Source organism: Protopterus annectens, chromosome 8.part0 (genome assembly GCF_019279795.1).
Source record: "Protopterus annectens isolate FY-2018-M chromosome 8.part0, PAN1.0, whole genome shotgun sequence".
Classification (NCBI taxonomy): Eukaryota; Metazoa; Chordata; order Ceratodontiformes; family Protopteridae; genus Protopterus; species Protopterus annectens.
Genome location: NC_056741.1, coordinates 87,915,373 through 87,931,883, shown reverse-complemented (window position 1 = coordinate 87,931,883; position 16,511 = coordinate 87,915,373). Strand labels below are relative to the sequence as shown.

At 37.7% G+C, this 16,511-nt stretch overlaps 1 protein-coding gene across 1 annotated transcript in view; it reads right to left on the bottom strand.

The window, feature by feature from the left end:
- Nucleotides 1-379: 379 nt before the first annotated feature.
- Nucleotides 380-16,511, bottom strand: part of LOC122808148 (CD209 antigen-like protein E) — a 454,065-nt gene continuing 437,933 nt past the window's right edge. The window contains exon 5 of the mRNA XM_044079119.1: nucleotides 380-508. Within this exon, the coding sequence (XP_043935054.1) occupies nucleotides 380-508 (129 nt within the window). The remainder of the gene's footprint in view (nucleotides 509-16,511) is intronic.

Genomic DNA, 16,511 nt, shown 5'->3' with positions numbered 1-16,511 from the left:
GTAACCAATCAGCCTTTATGATAGCTCTTATAAAGAGCTTTACTTTTTGTAATTTGTATCTAAGTCTGAAGAAGCCTGTTGGCGAAAGCGCTTACTTTTGTACAAAATAAAAGAAAAGTTTTTATTAGAACAACGTGCTCTGGAGTATTTGGAGACTTTATAACTTGCTTTGTTATACTGAAGACGTTTTATTGCCGTATGGAACAGCGTATATGGTGACTTTGATATTTGTTTTCATTTTATTCACGCTGTTTCCTGCTTCCGCTGGTGTGTTTATCTGCTTTTGGACTTTTTATAATGTGTCTAAATCTGTTTACCTTTCTTTCCTGCAGCAGACCATACAAAACAATGATAAAACGTTACTTCCACTTCAGTATACTCACGTTACATTCGGTGTGTTGCATGCTGGATCATCTACCCAGCACCACTTTCCTTCTTCTTTCTGATCAGTAAATCCAATCCAGAATGCTCCACCATTGCTTATGCTTGAAGAGTTCTTTAAAAAAATCTGTCAAGACCAAGAAAAGTAATAATAATACTGTGAAATGAATGGCTCTCAACTTTCCATCTCCAACATTTAGAATACTACTTCTTATAACGGGGAACAAATGGGCAAAATGTGGAACACTTAGTAACAGCTTATTAACAACTTCAACTAAGACACTCACAGGATTGTTAAATGTGTTGCTTTAAACTTATAAGAATATTTTTGATGATATAATATCATCTAGTATGATTTGCCATGGATATCACTTAAAAACATATCACTGACTGTGTCACAGACCCTTTCAGTGTAGAATTGTCAAGAAGACTTTTTAAAACTAATAACTGAAAAAACATTTCCCATAATGAGGTACGGTGCACTGTTTTCTTCCAAAATAATAAAGCAATGCGTGCGATGAAGATACTATAAATTAAATGTGCAGGTCATTAATTTTCATTTTACCGTAGTGTTCATCTTACCACAACAGATTAAAATTAAACATTGTTAATAAACTTGCTATCATATTCAGACTTTTAAACAAATAGTGACTGACACAGTAAGAAATGGGCAAGTTCTCTGAAAACAATTTCAAGGATTTATTTAATCAAACCAGATTTTTGATGGAAGTCTAACTGCTAAAATCAAGTCTGTAGGCTAATAGTGCAATTCTATGAATGTAACCTATGCTTTATGTTACAGTCAGAAAAGTTAGGTCAAGAATGGAATATGACACACTGCCTTTTAAATAAAAATATGTATATTTTTACAATATCTAGTAATCATGACAACTGAATGACTTTTACAATGAAAAGCTTATGCTTCGGGGCCCACATTATAATTAGCTATATTGTCAGACCATATTTCTACTAATTCTATTTGTAAGTTGTAGGGGTAGGGTGCTGGCTTGCCATTACCCCCCCCCCCCGGCAATAAGTTAAGATGAAAGTCAGGCCCACTCTTACAAATAGGAACACAAGCTACTCATTACCTGTATAGTTGCTACAACATGTAACACAGATATCTTAAACTATGCTAAACTCTTAAGATGCTAAGCACAGTAAAATAATCGGTGTGGTCCTTTAAACAGTGTACTAACTATCCATCATGGTGATAATTCCTTTATGTGCAGTAGGTCCATTACACTCATATTTTTGCAGGAACTTATTATAGCAATAACCCACGCTGGTGTGGGTAATGTATTTACCCATCGGTTGGCATGGTTTGGTCCCGAGCGAAGCCCAGGGACCAAACAAAGCCAACCGTGGGTAAATTTAGCATACCCACACGCAGAAGTGGTTATTGCTATTATAATGACATTATTTAAGAAAAGAAACTATTACTTTTCTTAAATAATGGCATAGTATAATGCCTGTTTACTGCACTTCGCAGATGTCTGGCATCATGGGTAGTTCTGATGTACTGCGCGCCCGCGCAGTACATCAGAGTTGGGCAAAAGCAACGGAGAAAGCAAGATCTCGTTGCTTTTTAGTGTTTCGCTATGTTAAATGAGTTTAACATGAGACAGTTTTAAAATAAGCAACGGAGATGTCCGCTGTTTATTTTAACTGTCTCGCTATGTTAAACTCATTTAACATAGCTAAACACCAAAAAGCAACGGAGATCTTGCTTTCTCCTTTTAAACATCGCTAAGTTAAATGGGTTTAACATATGAGTTTAAAATAAGCAACGGAGATCTCCGTTTATTTTAAAGCTGTCTCGCCATGTTAAACCCATTTAACATAGCGAGACAGTGTTTTAAAAAAATGAGTTATACTAATGGAAAAAAGTCCGGGCGACCGGACCTTTTTCCATTAGTATAACTTGATTTACAACGGGCACGCTGGCCAATCAGCGTGCATGTTTTGGGGGGGGGGGGGTCATGGTATAATACTGGTTTGTCTACTAAAACCAAATCAATTGATTTTAATATAAACATTGCTGGTCATTTTTAAAAATGAAATGCCAATGTTGATTATTTTAATCAAACAGCATGTAGTAGATGTGCACTTCAACTGCTCTCTTAATTTGTGAAAAAGAACAGTTTTGTTAATGACCTGTCTAATGTAAGAAAGGTGGTTAACAAAGCTCTGCTAAGAACCTTTTAGCTCTGCCAAGCTCTAATCTACTGCAAGAGTGCAAACAATAGCTGACAAAGAACAGTGTCTAAAAAATGTTCACAGCTTTAAAAGCTGGAAAACATATTACACACCCACCCAAAAAAGCAGTGTGATAAAGTGAGGTGTCTGACAGGTTTTAACACCATTAACGCTTAGCTTTTGGCCACTGTTTCCATGGCATCACTGTTTTTTTTACTGTTCTCAAAGCCGTGAAACATGTTACATCCCTACTTTTTTACCTTTTTTTTTCTATTAGTACATCAAACCAACTAAATCTCTATGTGCTACAAAGTGTTACGATAACTTCTGTCTGATCAGAGCTTAGTTATTATATATTTTCTACTTGGATGTCTTCCTTTCAGTTGAGAATTTCTCGACATTCATATTTCAGATGTGTAACAATGTGGCTATGACCAGAATCTCATTAGTAATCATGGTGTATTATAGTTAATTGAATAGTATAGCATAGTAATTAAGGGATTGGACTGCACACCTCTAGACCTGATTGTAAATTTCATCAACACCTAGGCATAAACTGTGTGACTCTAGGCAAATTATTTAAATTGTATTCGCATATCTCTCTAGTAAAATTAAACCTGATAATTACAGAGAGATTACCCAGGTACTAAAATGGTAGAAAAAGTAAGAAAGTGTACCCTCCATTATCAGTTCCTTAAAATGTTTTCCAAGCTCACACAAAACATGAGAATACCTCTGTCTCCATGGCACAGTGGGAATTGGAGTTCAGCTAGTAGCTCTGGCACTGGAGTGAAGTTGTGTGTCCCAATTAAACCCACAGCTAGGACAGCTGTTTAATCAGAGCCTTACCTCTGGATACTGCACTCCAGGAGTGGCGCACTGCAACTGTGGTCCCACTTCACAAAGGCGGTGCCTCCACCGACCCTGGAAATTACCGGCCCATTAGCTTGACAAGCCTTATCTGCAAAGCCATGGAGAGGATCATAATGGACCTCATAAATAAAGACATAGGGAATTTGCAGACTTTGGATCCAACCCAGTTTGGCTTTGTCAAAGGCAGATCATGCCTTTTAAACTTGGTTGACTTTTTCAAACAGTCACCAAAGCCATTGATGAGGGAAAGGCAGTCCATACAGCCTACCTCGATCTGGCGGGCTCGATACAATACCCCACTGGTATCCTTGGAAAACTCATCAGCTTAAATATTAACCCATACATCACAAGATGGGTTGCAAACTGGCTGAGTGACAGAACCCACAGGGTCAGAGTTGCTGGCGCCATGTCAGACTCAAAGCCTGTCACAAGTGGTGTCCCACAGGGCTCAGTCCTAGGCCCACTCTTGTTTGGCATCTACTTCAAGTACAAGCAAACACAGGAGGGTTATGGCTGACAAAGTTTGCTGATGACTGCAAACTGGGCGCCATAGTAGAAAACACATCTGACACAGATATCCTTCAGAAGGGTCTCACAGAAACGGATAACTGGTGCCAGAGCCATGGCCTAAAGTTAAATGCCAAAAAATGCATAGTCATACCCTTCGGGAAAAACAAGGTTACCCCTAGATACCAAATAGGTGGCAATCCACTGAGCACAGAAGAAGTTATCAGGGACCTGGGGACCCAGGTTGATAGTAGTCTGTCATTCGACACCCATGTAGCTAAAGTAGTTAGGAAGACCTTCTACATTGCCCACCTTATCATGAAGGGATTCTCATCTAGGTCAATGGAGGTCATTGTCTCCCTCTACTCATCACTCATCAGACCAATGATTGAGTACAATGCCCCATTCGGAATGTATCTGACCCGACACTTGCAGCAGCTGGAGAGGCCACAAAAGTTCCTCACCAAAAGGATAAAGGGTCTCAAAAATCTGTCCTATGCTGCCCGACTGAAAGAACTCCAGCTCTATTCAGTCGCCATCATTGCTCAGAGGTGACCTTGCCTAACATACAAGGCCATGTCAAACCCAGATTTGATGAATATGCTTCACCTCAAAAATCTAGATCCATCAGAGCCACAAGGGTGGAGACTTAAACCTCGACACGGCTATTAATAGGACGCGGCTGGAGGGATAGATTCATCACCCAAAGACTCCCTATGCTGTGGAACAAAATCCCGGTATATGTGAGGCAGAGCACCTCGCTGGCCTTGTTCAAGAGAAATCTTGACCAATGGATGGGAGATCGCAGATATACCCCAGGGATTACCTCAGTGTCACTGCTCGACAGAGGCACAGCAAAATAATGGGTATATTTCCCCATTCTAAAGGGGTGGCGTAAGCCACAAAACTATGGGCTAGGCTTGTAAATGCCCTTGGGCAGATAGCCTAGTATGAACCTATGAACCTATGAACCTATTCATCTCTTGTGGAAATGTAAACACTCAGACAGGCATATCGACTAGGTGCAATTTCACCAGTGAAGACTGGAAAAAGCAAAGCTCATGCTTTCTAGTGAAACAGGGTTATTTGGGGGACACATCCCTTGAAGAATTGAGGGGGCAGCGTCTCTAGCCAGCTCACTGTATGACTTCACAGAACTGGACAAGTGTATGCTGATGGTTAGGACAAGCAATCAAAAGAAAAACTTAACCACCCTTAATGACTGTTGGAATGATGGCTTCTCCTGGCTGACTGTCACCCTGGTGATGGGGAATGAATGAATGAATTAATTTGTCAGGAGTCAGCTGATGATCCGAAGGCAGCAGGGGAAAAAAGGAAAGAAACATAAGAGCACACCAGCCAGTATGATGCATGATCTGGTCAATTGCGACCAGTTAACATAAAAAGTCATTGACAATAATCTGGATGAGTCAAAATCACTGAAACTAAGAATTAAGCTTTTGACATTTTATACCTGGGATACAGTGACTTCTAGGAGTTACTTTCTCATGAAAGAGCTGAGATTCCAGCTTCATCCTGTGTCATATTTGAAAAGGTCTTGTATGGGACACTCTCTAAATCATGGAATTTTCCAGCAAAGGCAGAAATATCATCCTATCCACTTGCAGTATATGGCTAGTTGGTCTGTACAAACTAGAAACAGATTAAAGAAAAATGAATGGTACCACCCCATCTACAGTAAATTATCAACTAAAGTAAATAATGATAATATGAAAAATAACTAAAAGCTATAGAGAGGTAATCAATAGTAAACTGAAAGTAATGAATGACAACACAAAATGATAGAATAGTCAGAGAAGATCCCAATGCCAGTAGACTGTAAATGAAATAAAACAAGTCAAAGCAACTGAGGTAGAGAAGTTGAAAGTTCATAAAATACATTTTCTGAAAGTGCCATCCTTTGTAGATAGATCTACCAATTCTGGATTTTCTGTTTTGTATGCAGAAAAGTACAATAGAACAAACCTGCTGATAACCACTTCTTGGAACAGCAGTAAGATATCACCTGGGAAAAGTCAATGTTCTTATCCCAGGAGATATTGACTCTTCATAGGGTCATACTAAGCTTGCAGACAAAGTGACCCACAAGACGTTTAGTCATATCACCCAAAAGTATTAGGAAATTGTTAGGGTTCCCTGGCAAGCAGATTGTTCCCATATATTCCAGGTGTAAAGCCATGGTTTTCAATCCATTCATCAAGTTTGATTTTGAAGGTTGTTAAGTAATTTCAGTGATGTGTAATGGAAGTATATTCCAAAATCAGGAAATGCATCGGTTTAAGGACCTGTCACACTAGGGTTTATTATTAACGTGACAGTGAAATTTTAGGTCTTTAATGCAAGTATTAGTTGTACTAATGGTGCTATGGAGGAGAAACAGATGAAAAAGTACAAGGTCTTTGACAGCACAAAAAAAACAAAGAGATCTCACAGGAGCATATATAAAACAGAACATATCAAGGGAGAATTTTTAATTTGGGGGATAAGTTAAGTTACTTTGTTTTTAATTTTCTTGGTCAGGAGTCTCTGAGGTCTTTCAGGTTGGCCTACTGTTTAGAGGGATACATGCTGAAAGTGGAATTTTATTCAATTAATTGTCATATATGGAATTAATAAAGTGAAGCTATGAGCTCCCTATTGAAATGTATGCAAAGTGCCAAGTGCTGACATCCTGAAAAACGTCTGAAAATCACAGAGACGAGAGAATCTTGAAAATCTCTCTTCTCCTTTAAACTTCTTTTTTACTGGGGGAAAGCCCCCCGCAGTCCCCAAATTTATATATACCAACTGCAAGACCATGATACCTCAGAGAAAAGGGAATGTTCTGGGAAATAGCCATCTTGGGCCTATGTAAGCCTAGCCAACAAGGTTCCCTGGCTTAAGCCACCCAAGAAAGTTATTTTCCTGTGCCACTGTCGAGCAGAGACACAGAAGTGATCCCTGGGGTGTGTTTTATATTTCCCATCCACTCATCAAGATTTTTCTTGAAGAGTGCTATTGAAGAACTTTGTTTGACATAGATGGGTAGCCTGTTCCAGAGTATGGGAAGTCACTGGGACAGGAATCTATCTCTCCAGCATGTCCTGTTTATTGTGGTGACAAGGTTTAGGTCCCTAGAGTGTGTAGCTTGGAGGGATTGGGATTTCTTTAGGTGTAGCATGTCCAACAGCTCTGGGTTTGACATAGCTTTATATGTTAGGCAGAGATCACCTTGGAGTAGGCGATATGCTACGGAGTAAAGGTGGAGTTTTTTGAGACGGTCAGTGTAGGACATTTGTTTGAAGCCAGTAATCCTCTTTGTGAGGTACTTCTGTGGCCTTTCCAGTTGCTGCAGATGTTTTGTGAGGTACATTCCAAAAGGGACGTTGTACTCTATAATGGGTCTAATGAGTGTCGAGTAAAGGGGAACAATGACCTCTTTTTTCCTGGCTGAGAACGCTTTTATGATGAGGTGTGCCACGTAGAAGGACTTCATGACTACTGTGGTGATGTGACTATCAGAAGAGAGACTACTATCCACCTGGGTCCCAAGGTCTCTTATCACACATTCTGTGTTAAGTAGATTGTTGCCTATGTGGTAGTTCATGGGTACAGAGGTTTTACCAAAGGGGGTGACTACACATTTTGGCATTGAGCTTGAGGCCATGGCTCTGACACCAGGCATCTGTCTCAGCGAGGCCCTTCTGTAGGATGTCCACATCATTTGGGGATTTGACTATGGCTTCTAGTTTGCAGACATCTGTGAACTTCATTAGCCAGAGGCCTTCTGTGTTAGCCTGTACTTCAGAGAAGTAGATACCAAACAGGAGAGGTCCCAGGACTGAACTCTGTGGTACTCCACTTGTCACTGGTTTGAGGTCAGATTTGGAGTCTGCAACTTTTACAGTGTGGGTTCTGTCAGTGAGCCAGTTGGCAACCCATCTTGAGATGTAGGGATTTATACCTAGTTTAGTGAGTTTAACTATAATTCCAGAATGGGGGAAGGTGTTCAAAGCCTTGGTGAGGTCAAGATAGGCTGTGTGAACCACCTTACCCTCATCTACGGCTTTGGTGACTGCCTCAAAGAAGTCAATCAGGTTCAGGAGGCATGATCTGCCTTTCGCAAACCTGAACTAGGTGGGATCCAGAGTTTGGAGGTTACCCATGTCTTTGTTTATGAGTTCCACAATGATACGTTCTATGGCCTTGCAGACCAGGCTCGTCAGGCTAATACGGTGATAGTTCCCAGGATCAGTGGTGGCTCCCCCTTTGTGGAGTGGGATAACTGTTGCTGTGCACCATTCAGTGGGCACAAAGCCTGATGCAAGGCTATAATTGAACATGGTGCTTAGGTGACGAGCCAGTTCGTTCTGAAGTTCATGTTAAACGTGGTCTGGGATGTTGTCTGGTCCCATGGATGCTGTGATTTTGGCTTTAGAGAGTGCAGCTTTTACCTGTGTAGTTGTGATTACAGGGACTCTACATTCTTCCTGTATAGATATGGGCCCTTTAGTGGGTGAGGGGAGTAAAGTTAGCACTGAACCTATCTGCCAGAATGTTGGCAATATCAGTTGGCTCTGTAATTTTCATGCCATTGTGCTGTAGCTCAGAGCAGATCTGGGTGTTGCCATTGAGATTCTTGACATCATTTTCAAGCTTTGTGGTTGTCCTTAGAATTAGTGGCAATTTTGTTTTCGTAGCTAGCTTTGGAGGATCTTATAAGGGATCTCAGCTTCTTACTGAGGCTGACCAGGGAGCTCCTCCACTCATGGGATTTTACTCTCTTTTGCAACAGTTTCTTCCTTCTGTTGTACACTTTGTTTATGGCAGGGTACCACCAGATTGGCTTCCTTTTTTTGGAGGATAGCGTCTTGGTTCGGTTTGGGATAGCACGATCCATGCACTCTTGTAAGTGCTTATAGAGTGCATTTTTGTAGGATTCAGCAGTTGTAACTGTATTGTCCATCTGCATGGGTGTCATTACGTTCACCACTTCTGTCTTAAGAAGCATGAAGTTGGCTTTGGGGAAATATTTTACTGTGGTTTCCTTAATGGGGGGTGGGGGCGAGATGTGAATATCAAGGGTGATTAGCTTATGGTCGGATTGGACCAATGGGGAGTTGACTTCAGGTGTGGAACACCGGTCACTCATATTGGTAATGACTAGATTTAAGATATTGTTGCCCCTGGTGGGGGTGTGGATAAGTTGATCCAGGGCATTGGAGTTTATGAATTCTAGAAAGCCTTGAGCTAAGGAGTTGGTACATGAGTAGTTTTCCCAGTTAATGGTGGAGTAGTTGAAGTCGCCCATTATTAGGGTGTTTGGCTGAACCCTAATATTTTCCAGTACATCAAGAAAAGAGGAGTTGGAATCCTGGGGCTTGGTGGGGGATCTGTAGCAAGCTACAATTTGGATTGCAGTTTTGCCCAGAGGTAGTTGCACTTGGATAACCTCGGATGCATTATGCTGAGCAACTAGCCTGGAGGTGTGGATATCCTTAATGAATATGGACACACCTCCACCTTTGATGTTTCTGTTACATGGCCAGAAAGTGTGGTATGAGTTGTAGTCAGGTAGTGCAGGGGTGCTCTCTGTAGCCTTGAACCAGGTCTCAGTCACTGTACAGATATTGATGTTCTCCATTTTAAGGAGTGCCTTGAGTGTGTGCATTTTGAGATTTACACTTCTAGCATTGAGTAGCATTACCCTCAGTTTTTGCTTGCCTGTTCCTGTTATGGTGGTGAATTTGTCATTTGAACCATGCCTAAAAAAGGCACTATAGGGGCGGCAAGAGCCTTAGCCAGTGTCCGTAATCCCAGGGGCAACATGTGCAGGCCATCTCTGGCAAAGCATCATGGTCTGTCAGCCATGTCATCCCATGCAGACAGATACTGGATCCCCTTAGAATAACACCAGAAGCTTAGCCAATTGTTGAAGTCATTCATTTTGTCCTTGTACTGTGGTATCATTCTGGGTGAAGGCAGAATGCTACTCAGGGCTAGGGTCATACATGCCTGGGCTACAAAATCTGAGAACTCTTCCATGTCTCTTTTCAGGTAGCCCAGGGAGGTACATCTCAGGTCATTCACACCAACACGGACAATGACAGAGTCATATTTGTACTTGTAACGAAATAAACCCAATGAGCCTTGGATCCTGGTTAAAAGTTTTCCTTTATTGCATAGCACCAACAAAATCCACACACAGCAAAAAAACACACACGGCAAGGACTAAGCGCTTTCACCCTAGTAAACAGGGCATCTTCAGAGTACTGAATATACACTACCATCATCCTTAAATAGCAAACAATTCCCTAAATTGTACCTTGTTAACACTTACATTGTTAAACTTAATTAGTTAATTAATAATCAAACTGAATTAAAGGTGAAAAAGGAAAGGAAATGAACATGAAACTAGGATTTTAGTTGCTTCCCTAAATCTGATGTTTAAATGTGAAGGAAAAAATTCTCTACATATATATATATATTTGTAACATTGTTATTAATCGTTATTAGTGCTGTCATCTAACGGCTTCCGAATTAGGCTGTAAAACATGGATATACAGCGTTTACTACAAGAGCACTTAGACATTACAAATAAATTAATTAAAACCTTGCATGAACAACTTAAGAACCCTACAGTTGAGGGTGAAGTTATAATATCTGAATCCCAAGAGCAACTTTTTACGCTACATTCCACTCCAAATACAAGCGTTCAGAAGCTGGTTACTAGGCAACCTTCTACAAGTCCATCAAACAACGGCGTGACGTCAGGCAAAGAAGATGTAAATGCACCACCTTGTACCAACAGGTCAACCAGGTCTCATTTTATTGAGGAACGGAATCAGACCACACGCACTGTTTGTTCTAACAATAACCAAACATCCCATATGGACTTGAATTATTTTCTTACGGCCCCATCTTTAAACAAGAGACAGCCCATCATGTCAGGACATATGGGTACGCTGAATACACAATTTTTAGAATTTGAAAAAACTTTAAGAACTTACAAATCACTTCAGATGGACAATGCGTTCCTGGAACGCTCTCTTGAGTTAAAACAGGTACCAAAGGGGCTACGCCTGTTTAAATTACCGCATGGTTTCCTGGAAGGCACGGAAATATTTACAGAATTACTGCATCTCTTTGACAGAACTGGCTTAGATTTATTAAGGTTGATTATTCGTAATAATAATGACAGACTGAATGTTTTAAAGGAGAAATTGAACACTTTAGATAGCAACATTAAAGCTGATTTGCTATATGAGCATAATAAATTCAGGTTAGATAACATCTTTAAGGATATTGACAGGTACATTAATAAGGGCTTGGATATTAAAAAGAATAAAATAGAAAGAGATACTAGGGATTACAACAACAACAAAGCGTATACCCATTTTAGGGAATACAAGAACATGCAAATTCAAAACCGAAAACAAGTTATGGGGAACAGACAAGACTTAAGTCCCAATATTGATAACGTAAGGACCAATCAGGTTAATTTCAATTTTAATGATGAAGTTCAACCTGTTTTTTTAGAACCTCCATCTCTGAGGAGATCGGAACGGATAAGAGAGCAACAGAGCAACCAGAATCAATACACTCACAGATACCACAACAATCAACCTCACAGAACTCACTCATGGCAGAGATAACCATATTAAATTCTAACTATATAGAAGTGTTTACTGAGGAAACTAGTGGTTCAAATAATATCGAATTACTATATCCCACATTAGATACACAGATAATAAGAGAATTACCTGTGATAGAGAATAGTCTGAGTGAGAATTGTGTGGAAGTTTTACAAAATAATGAGATGAATGACTGTTCTGTTTCTTCCTTTTCTGGGTTTAATTTTTACAATTTTACAGGACACAAATTTGATGACAAATATTTACAATTATTAAGTAAAGGCTTCACCTTTGTACCTACATTTAGATTAGATGTAGGTAAGGTTTTGACAAATTTAAAAATGTATACCAGACTTTTAAATTTGAAAATATTTTTTCACAACACAAGAGATCCATTGCAAAGTTATAGACATTTGAGTCTCAAATGTCACAGTACTTTCATACCCCCACAAAATTATTTGATTCAGATTTTCGAAAAGTTATGTGAATCACATATTAGAAGAATTGTACAATTCAATAATGTTAATATGAGTAATTTGACACCATCAGAGAAGTTTTGTCTTAGAGAACTTACAGATTCAAACAAATATCGAATAATGAAACCGGACAAAGGTGGGGGAGTAGTCATTATGCTTAATGCTGATTACAACAATAGGATGTCCAATATGTTGGAAGACAATGAAACATACCAAAAAGCTAGTAGAAATGAGATCAATCAAGCCTATACTAAGATTGATTGGCTGTTTTATGAATTCTTAATGGATGGGAGAATAGATCAACAAACTTATAATTTCATCTCAGTTGAATTCCCAACTACTCCATCTATATTTGGGATCCCCAAGATTCATAAAAACATGAATCATCCTCCGTTTAGACCTATAGTGTCAGCCAAAGGATCTAAGACAGAACCTTTGGCTGCCTATATTGATTTCAAATGTAAACCTATTTTGAATTCCATACCATACATTATAAAAGATTCATGGCACTGTCTTGACATTATCAGGCAATTCATGACTACCTTTGATTTTAGAACTAAATTCTTAATGGCTACTGTGGACATTGTTAATTTATTTACAGTTATTCCCCATGATCAAGGATTGGAGATGTTTGAAGCATGCTTAAATAAATATAATCAACATAACAGTTCTGAAAACCGATTACTTACTGAGATGTTAGAATTGGTGTTAGAGAACAATTTCCTGTTTTTCAACAAAAATGTTTTTAGACAAATTAAGGGGGTAGCTATGGGGGCCAGGTGTGCCCCCATTTATGCTAATTTGGTCCTAGCTTACTGGGAGTCTGAACATGTTATAACAAGCATTTTTTGGAACAAAGTTTTGTTATACCTACGCTTTTTAGATGATATCCTTATTTTTTGGAAAGGATCTGAAGATGAATTTAATGCGTTTATCACTTTTCTGGGTAAAACTACAAGCTTTTTAAAATTTACTAGTCATGTGTTTGTTAATAATGTTAATTTTCTAGACATTACGCTCTGTTTGGATGACAACAAGTTTGAGTCAGGTATTTACAGGAAGAAAACATACTCAAATTCATTTTTACATTTTGATAGTTGTCACCCTATACACCAGAAAAAGAATTTAGTTAAAGGACAAATGGTTCGACTGTCCAGAATTGTGAGTAATGAATCAGTTTTTGAAAATGAATTGGAGACAATTATTAATATGTTTTTGGCTAGAGGATACCCTGTTGATATTGTTCAAGAGATGAGTAGAGAAATTTTAACTAAAAGGAGTACACTATACAAACCAATTATTTCTCTTTCCACTGATATTAATACAAAAATGAAACCATCTACTTCAAGACATGACACCTTTATCTTACCATTTAATAACTGCTCTCAACAAATAGTTAATGCTATGCAAGAAGCCTGGACTAGTGTTTTGGAATTAAATCAAGAATTTAGGGACATAATAGGAAATACACTTAAAATAACTTTTAGTAGAGGTAGAAACCTAAAGAATCTATTTGAACAGCATAGTAATTATGATGTGTTTAAAAATTCTAAAATGAACAAGTGTGGAGCATGTCATGTTTGTAGATTCATCAATGATGGCCCCTACCTCTATATTTACAATTATGTTAAGACTATTAGATGTCCAGGGCTATGCAACTGTAATTCAAAAATGGTCGTCTATGCTGCATCCTGTACTGCCTGTCATGCATTTTATGTAGGGAAAACTATTAGAAAACTCAAAACACGGATTAGTGAACATTTACGTGATATAAAAAAACATAAAATAACTAGTGCTTTATATAACCACAGTAACAATTGTTGTAATTTTAAAAGATTTATATTTTTTATTATTGACAGAACATTTAATAAAGAAAACAATGGTGGTGATGAAAAGATGATTTTAGAAGCAAAGGAATGTTTGTGGCAACTCAGATTAAATGCCACAACATTGCCTGGCATTAATGAACAAATTTCGATATCTAGCATATTAAAGCTTAGATCGCAGTTTATTTGAATGGTTGATTATTATATAAAATTTGTTTAATGTTTATTTAATTAATAATTTTTAAAGGTTAGTGGTTAACATCTAATAGTGCCTTTACATATCGTCACACCATCTAATTTCACAAAATGTGTAATAATTTTTATATTTCTTATCATTTTTTACAATTTTTCATATTTTATATGGTTCAATTAATTTATTAATTTATTAAATTATACATGTTACTTGTACATAAATTATTAAATGAGTACACATATTACATTATTATGTTAAAATTTATAATATAGTATATTTATATTTATTTTTATATATTTGATTCTCTATATATTTAAGGTAGGATTTATATTGTATTTCTAACTATATATACATTTACAACTACATTTATATTATTAATTATCTTACAAGTATGGTTAAATTATGAATTATTAACATTCATACAGTTTTTATTATTATTTATTATTTAATATAACAATGTTAACTAAATATATATATATATTACACATGAAATTCTAGATGAAATTTTAGATGAATTTCAACATAATTTTTTAACATTATGAAAATTGCAACAATTTTTAATATTGTTATACTATTAAACAAGATTAGATTGTTTTTTATAAAATATACATCCTAATTACAAAATACATTCAGCGATACTGTGTGAATTTTATAATATAAACATTTTTTTAACACTTTTGAATATTTTTATATTAAACACATATAATAAAATACACATTGTATGTTTATTTTTACGTTTATTTTTAGCTCTCACGGATGTCACAGTTCAAAACTTAATTTTTATAGTTTCCTTACAAAACATTTTATAAATACATACCATGCTGCTATATTAACAAATTACACTTAATAAAACGAACCAGTAATATAGATGTTTATTTATTATTTAATATTTAACATCTGAATGACTATTTAATTGTGAGAAATATACACATATATACACATATATAGTTGTACACAACATATATATATGTAGAGAATTTTTTCCTTCACATTTAAACATCAGATTTAGGGAAGCAACTAAAATCCGAGTTTCATGTTCATTTACCTTTACTTTCCGCCTTTAATTCAGTTTGATTATTAATTAACTAATTAAGTTTAACAATGTAAGTAAGCAATAAGGTACAATTTAGGGAATTGTTTGCTATTTAAGGATGATGGTAGTGTATATTCAGTACTCTGAAGATGCCCTGTTTACTAGGGTGAAAGCGCTTAGTCCTTGCCGTGTGTGTTTTTTTGCTGTGTGCGGATTTTGTTGGTGCTATGCAATAAAGGAAAACTTTTAACCAGGATCCAAGGCTTGTTGGGTTTATTTCGTTACAAGTGTTTCGTTTGTGGAGGATTAACAGTTCATATTTGTACTTGTTGTGGAGTGACCTGAGTGTGTGGGTTATGTGGCAGATCCTGGCCCCCAACAGGCAGCTGACAGTAACCTTCTCCTTGTTTAGCCTGGTGAGTGGGACATCAGTGTGCCTAACTATAGAGTCACCTATGACTAGTGTGTTCAGTATATTGTTTTGCCTTATTTGCTGTGGCTGAGTGGCACACTGAGTCTGTGGGCTATGCGTCATTTGGATTGTGTTGGGGGGTGGATGTTGCTTGCATTTCTACTTTGGAGGTCTCTGTTACTTAGATTATTATTGAGAGCCTCTGCGTATGTGTTTGTGTTACTATGTGTGGATTTTGATGGTGTAGATTTAAGCAAGACTATGTGATGAGTGTGGTGCAAATGTTTAACTTCTCCTCTTGACTGTCAAGTTCAGTCTTGGTTGGAGAGAGCTTTACCTCCAGTTTGGCTAGATAAGTGCATCTCTCACAGGTTGTAGTGTTGGGTGGTAGGAGGAGAGGGTTGTCTGTGTACATGAGGCAATTTCTACATTGCCTCAAGATGCCCTTATTCATCAGATAGACAGGAGAGAACATTGGGAGCTGACTCTTGGACATGTCTGAATAAAAAAACTATTTTCCTCCAGATAAGTGAGGAAAGTGAGTACAAGAGCTATTTTTCTCCTCAAGCAAGTGAGAAAAAGTAAGTGCCAAAAACTGTTTTCCTCTAGATAATGAGGAAGGTTGAGTGCTATAGTAATTAGTAGCTTATTTAGTGCTTACAAGTTCTGAACAAGTGCTGAGCATGAATAAGCAGATTTAAGTGCTAAAACTAAGAATCTGTATCTGCACTAGACGAGTTACAGGACAGAAACAAGTGCAAATGCAGGCTTTTAAATCATAAAGTTGAGAGAGATGGAAAAGATTGCCCAAACAGCCAATAACTACAATTTCTGGGCCAGAACCATGCCTTATGTGGTAGACAGGTTACCTAGTGCTTACCAATACCACTGATAAGCTAGAAGGCTTCCCTCCAACACAGAAAGGCTTGGGGGCTGGTTTCAGAAGCTTACATACAGTCCTGGATACAGCAACTATG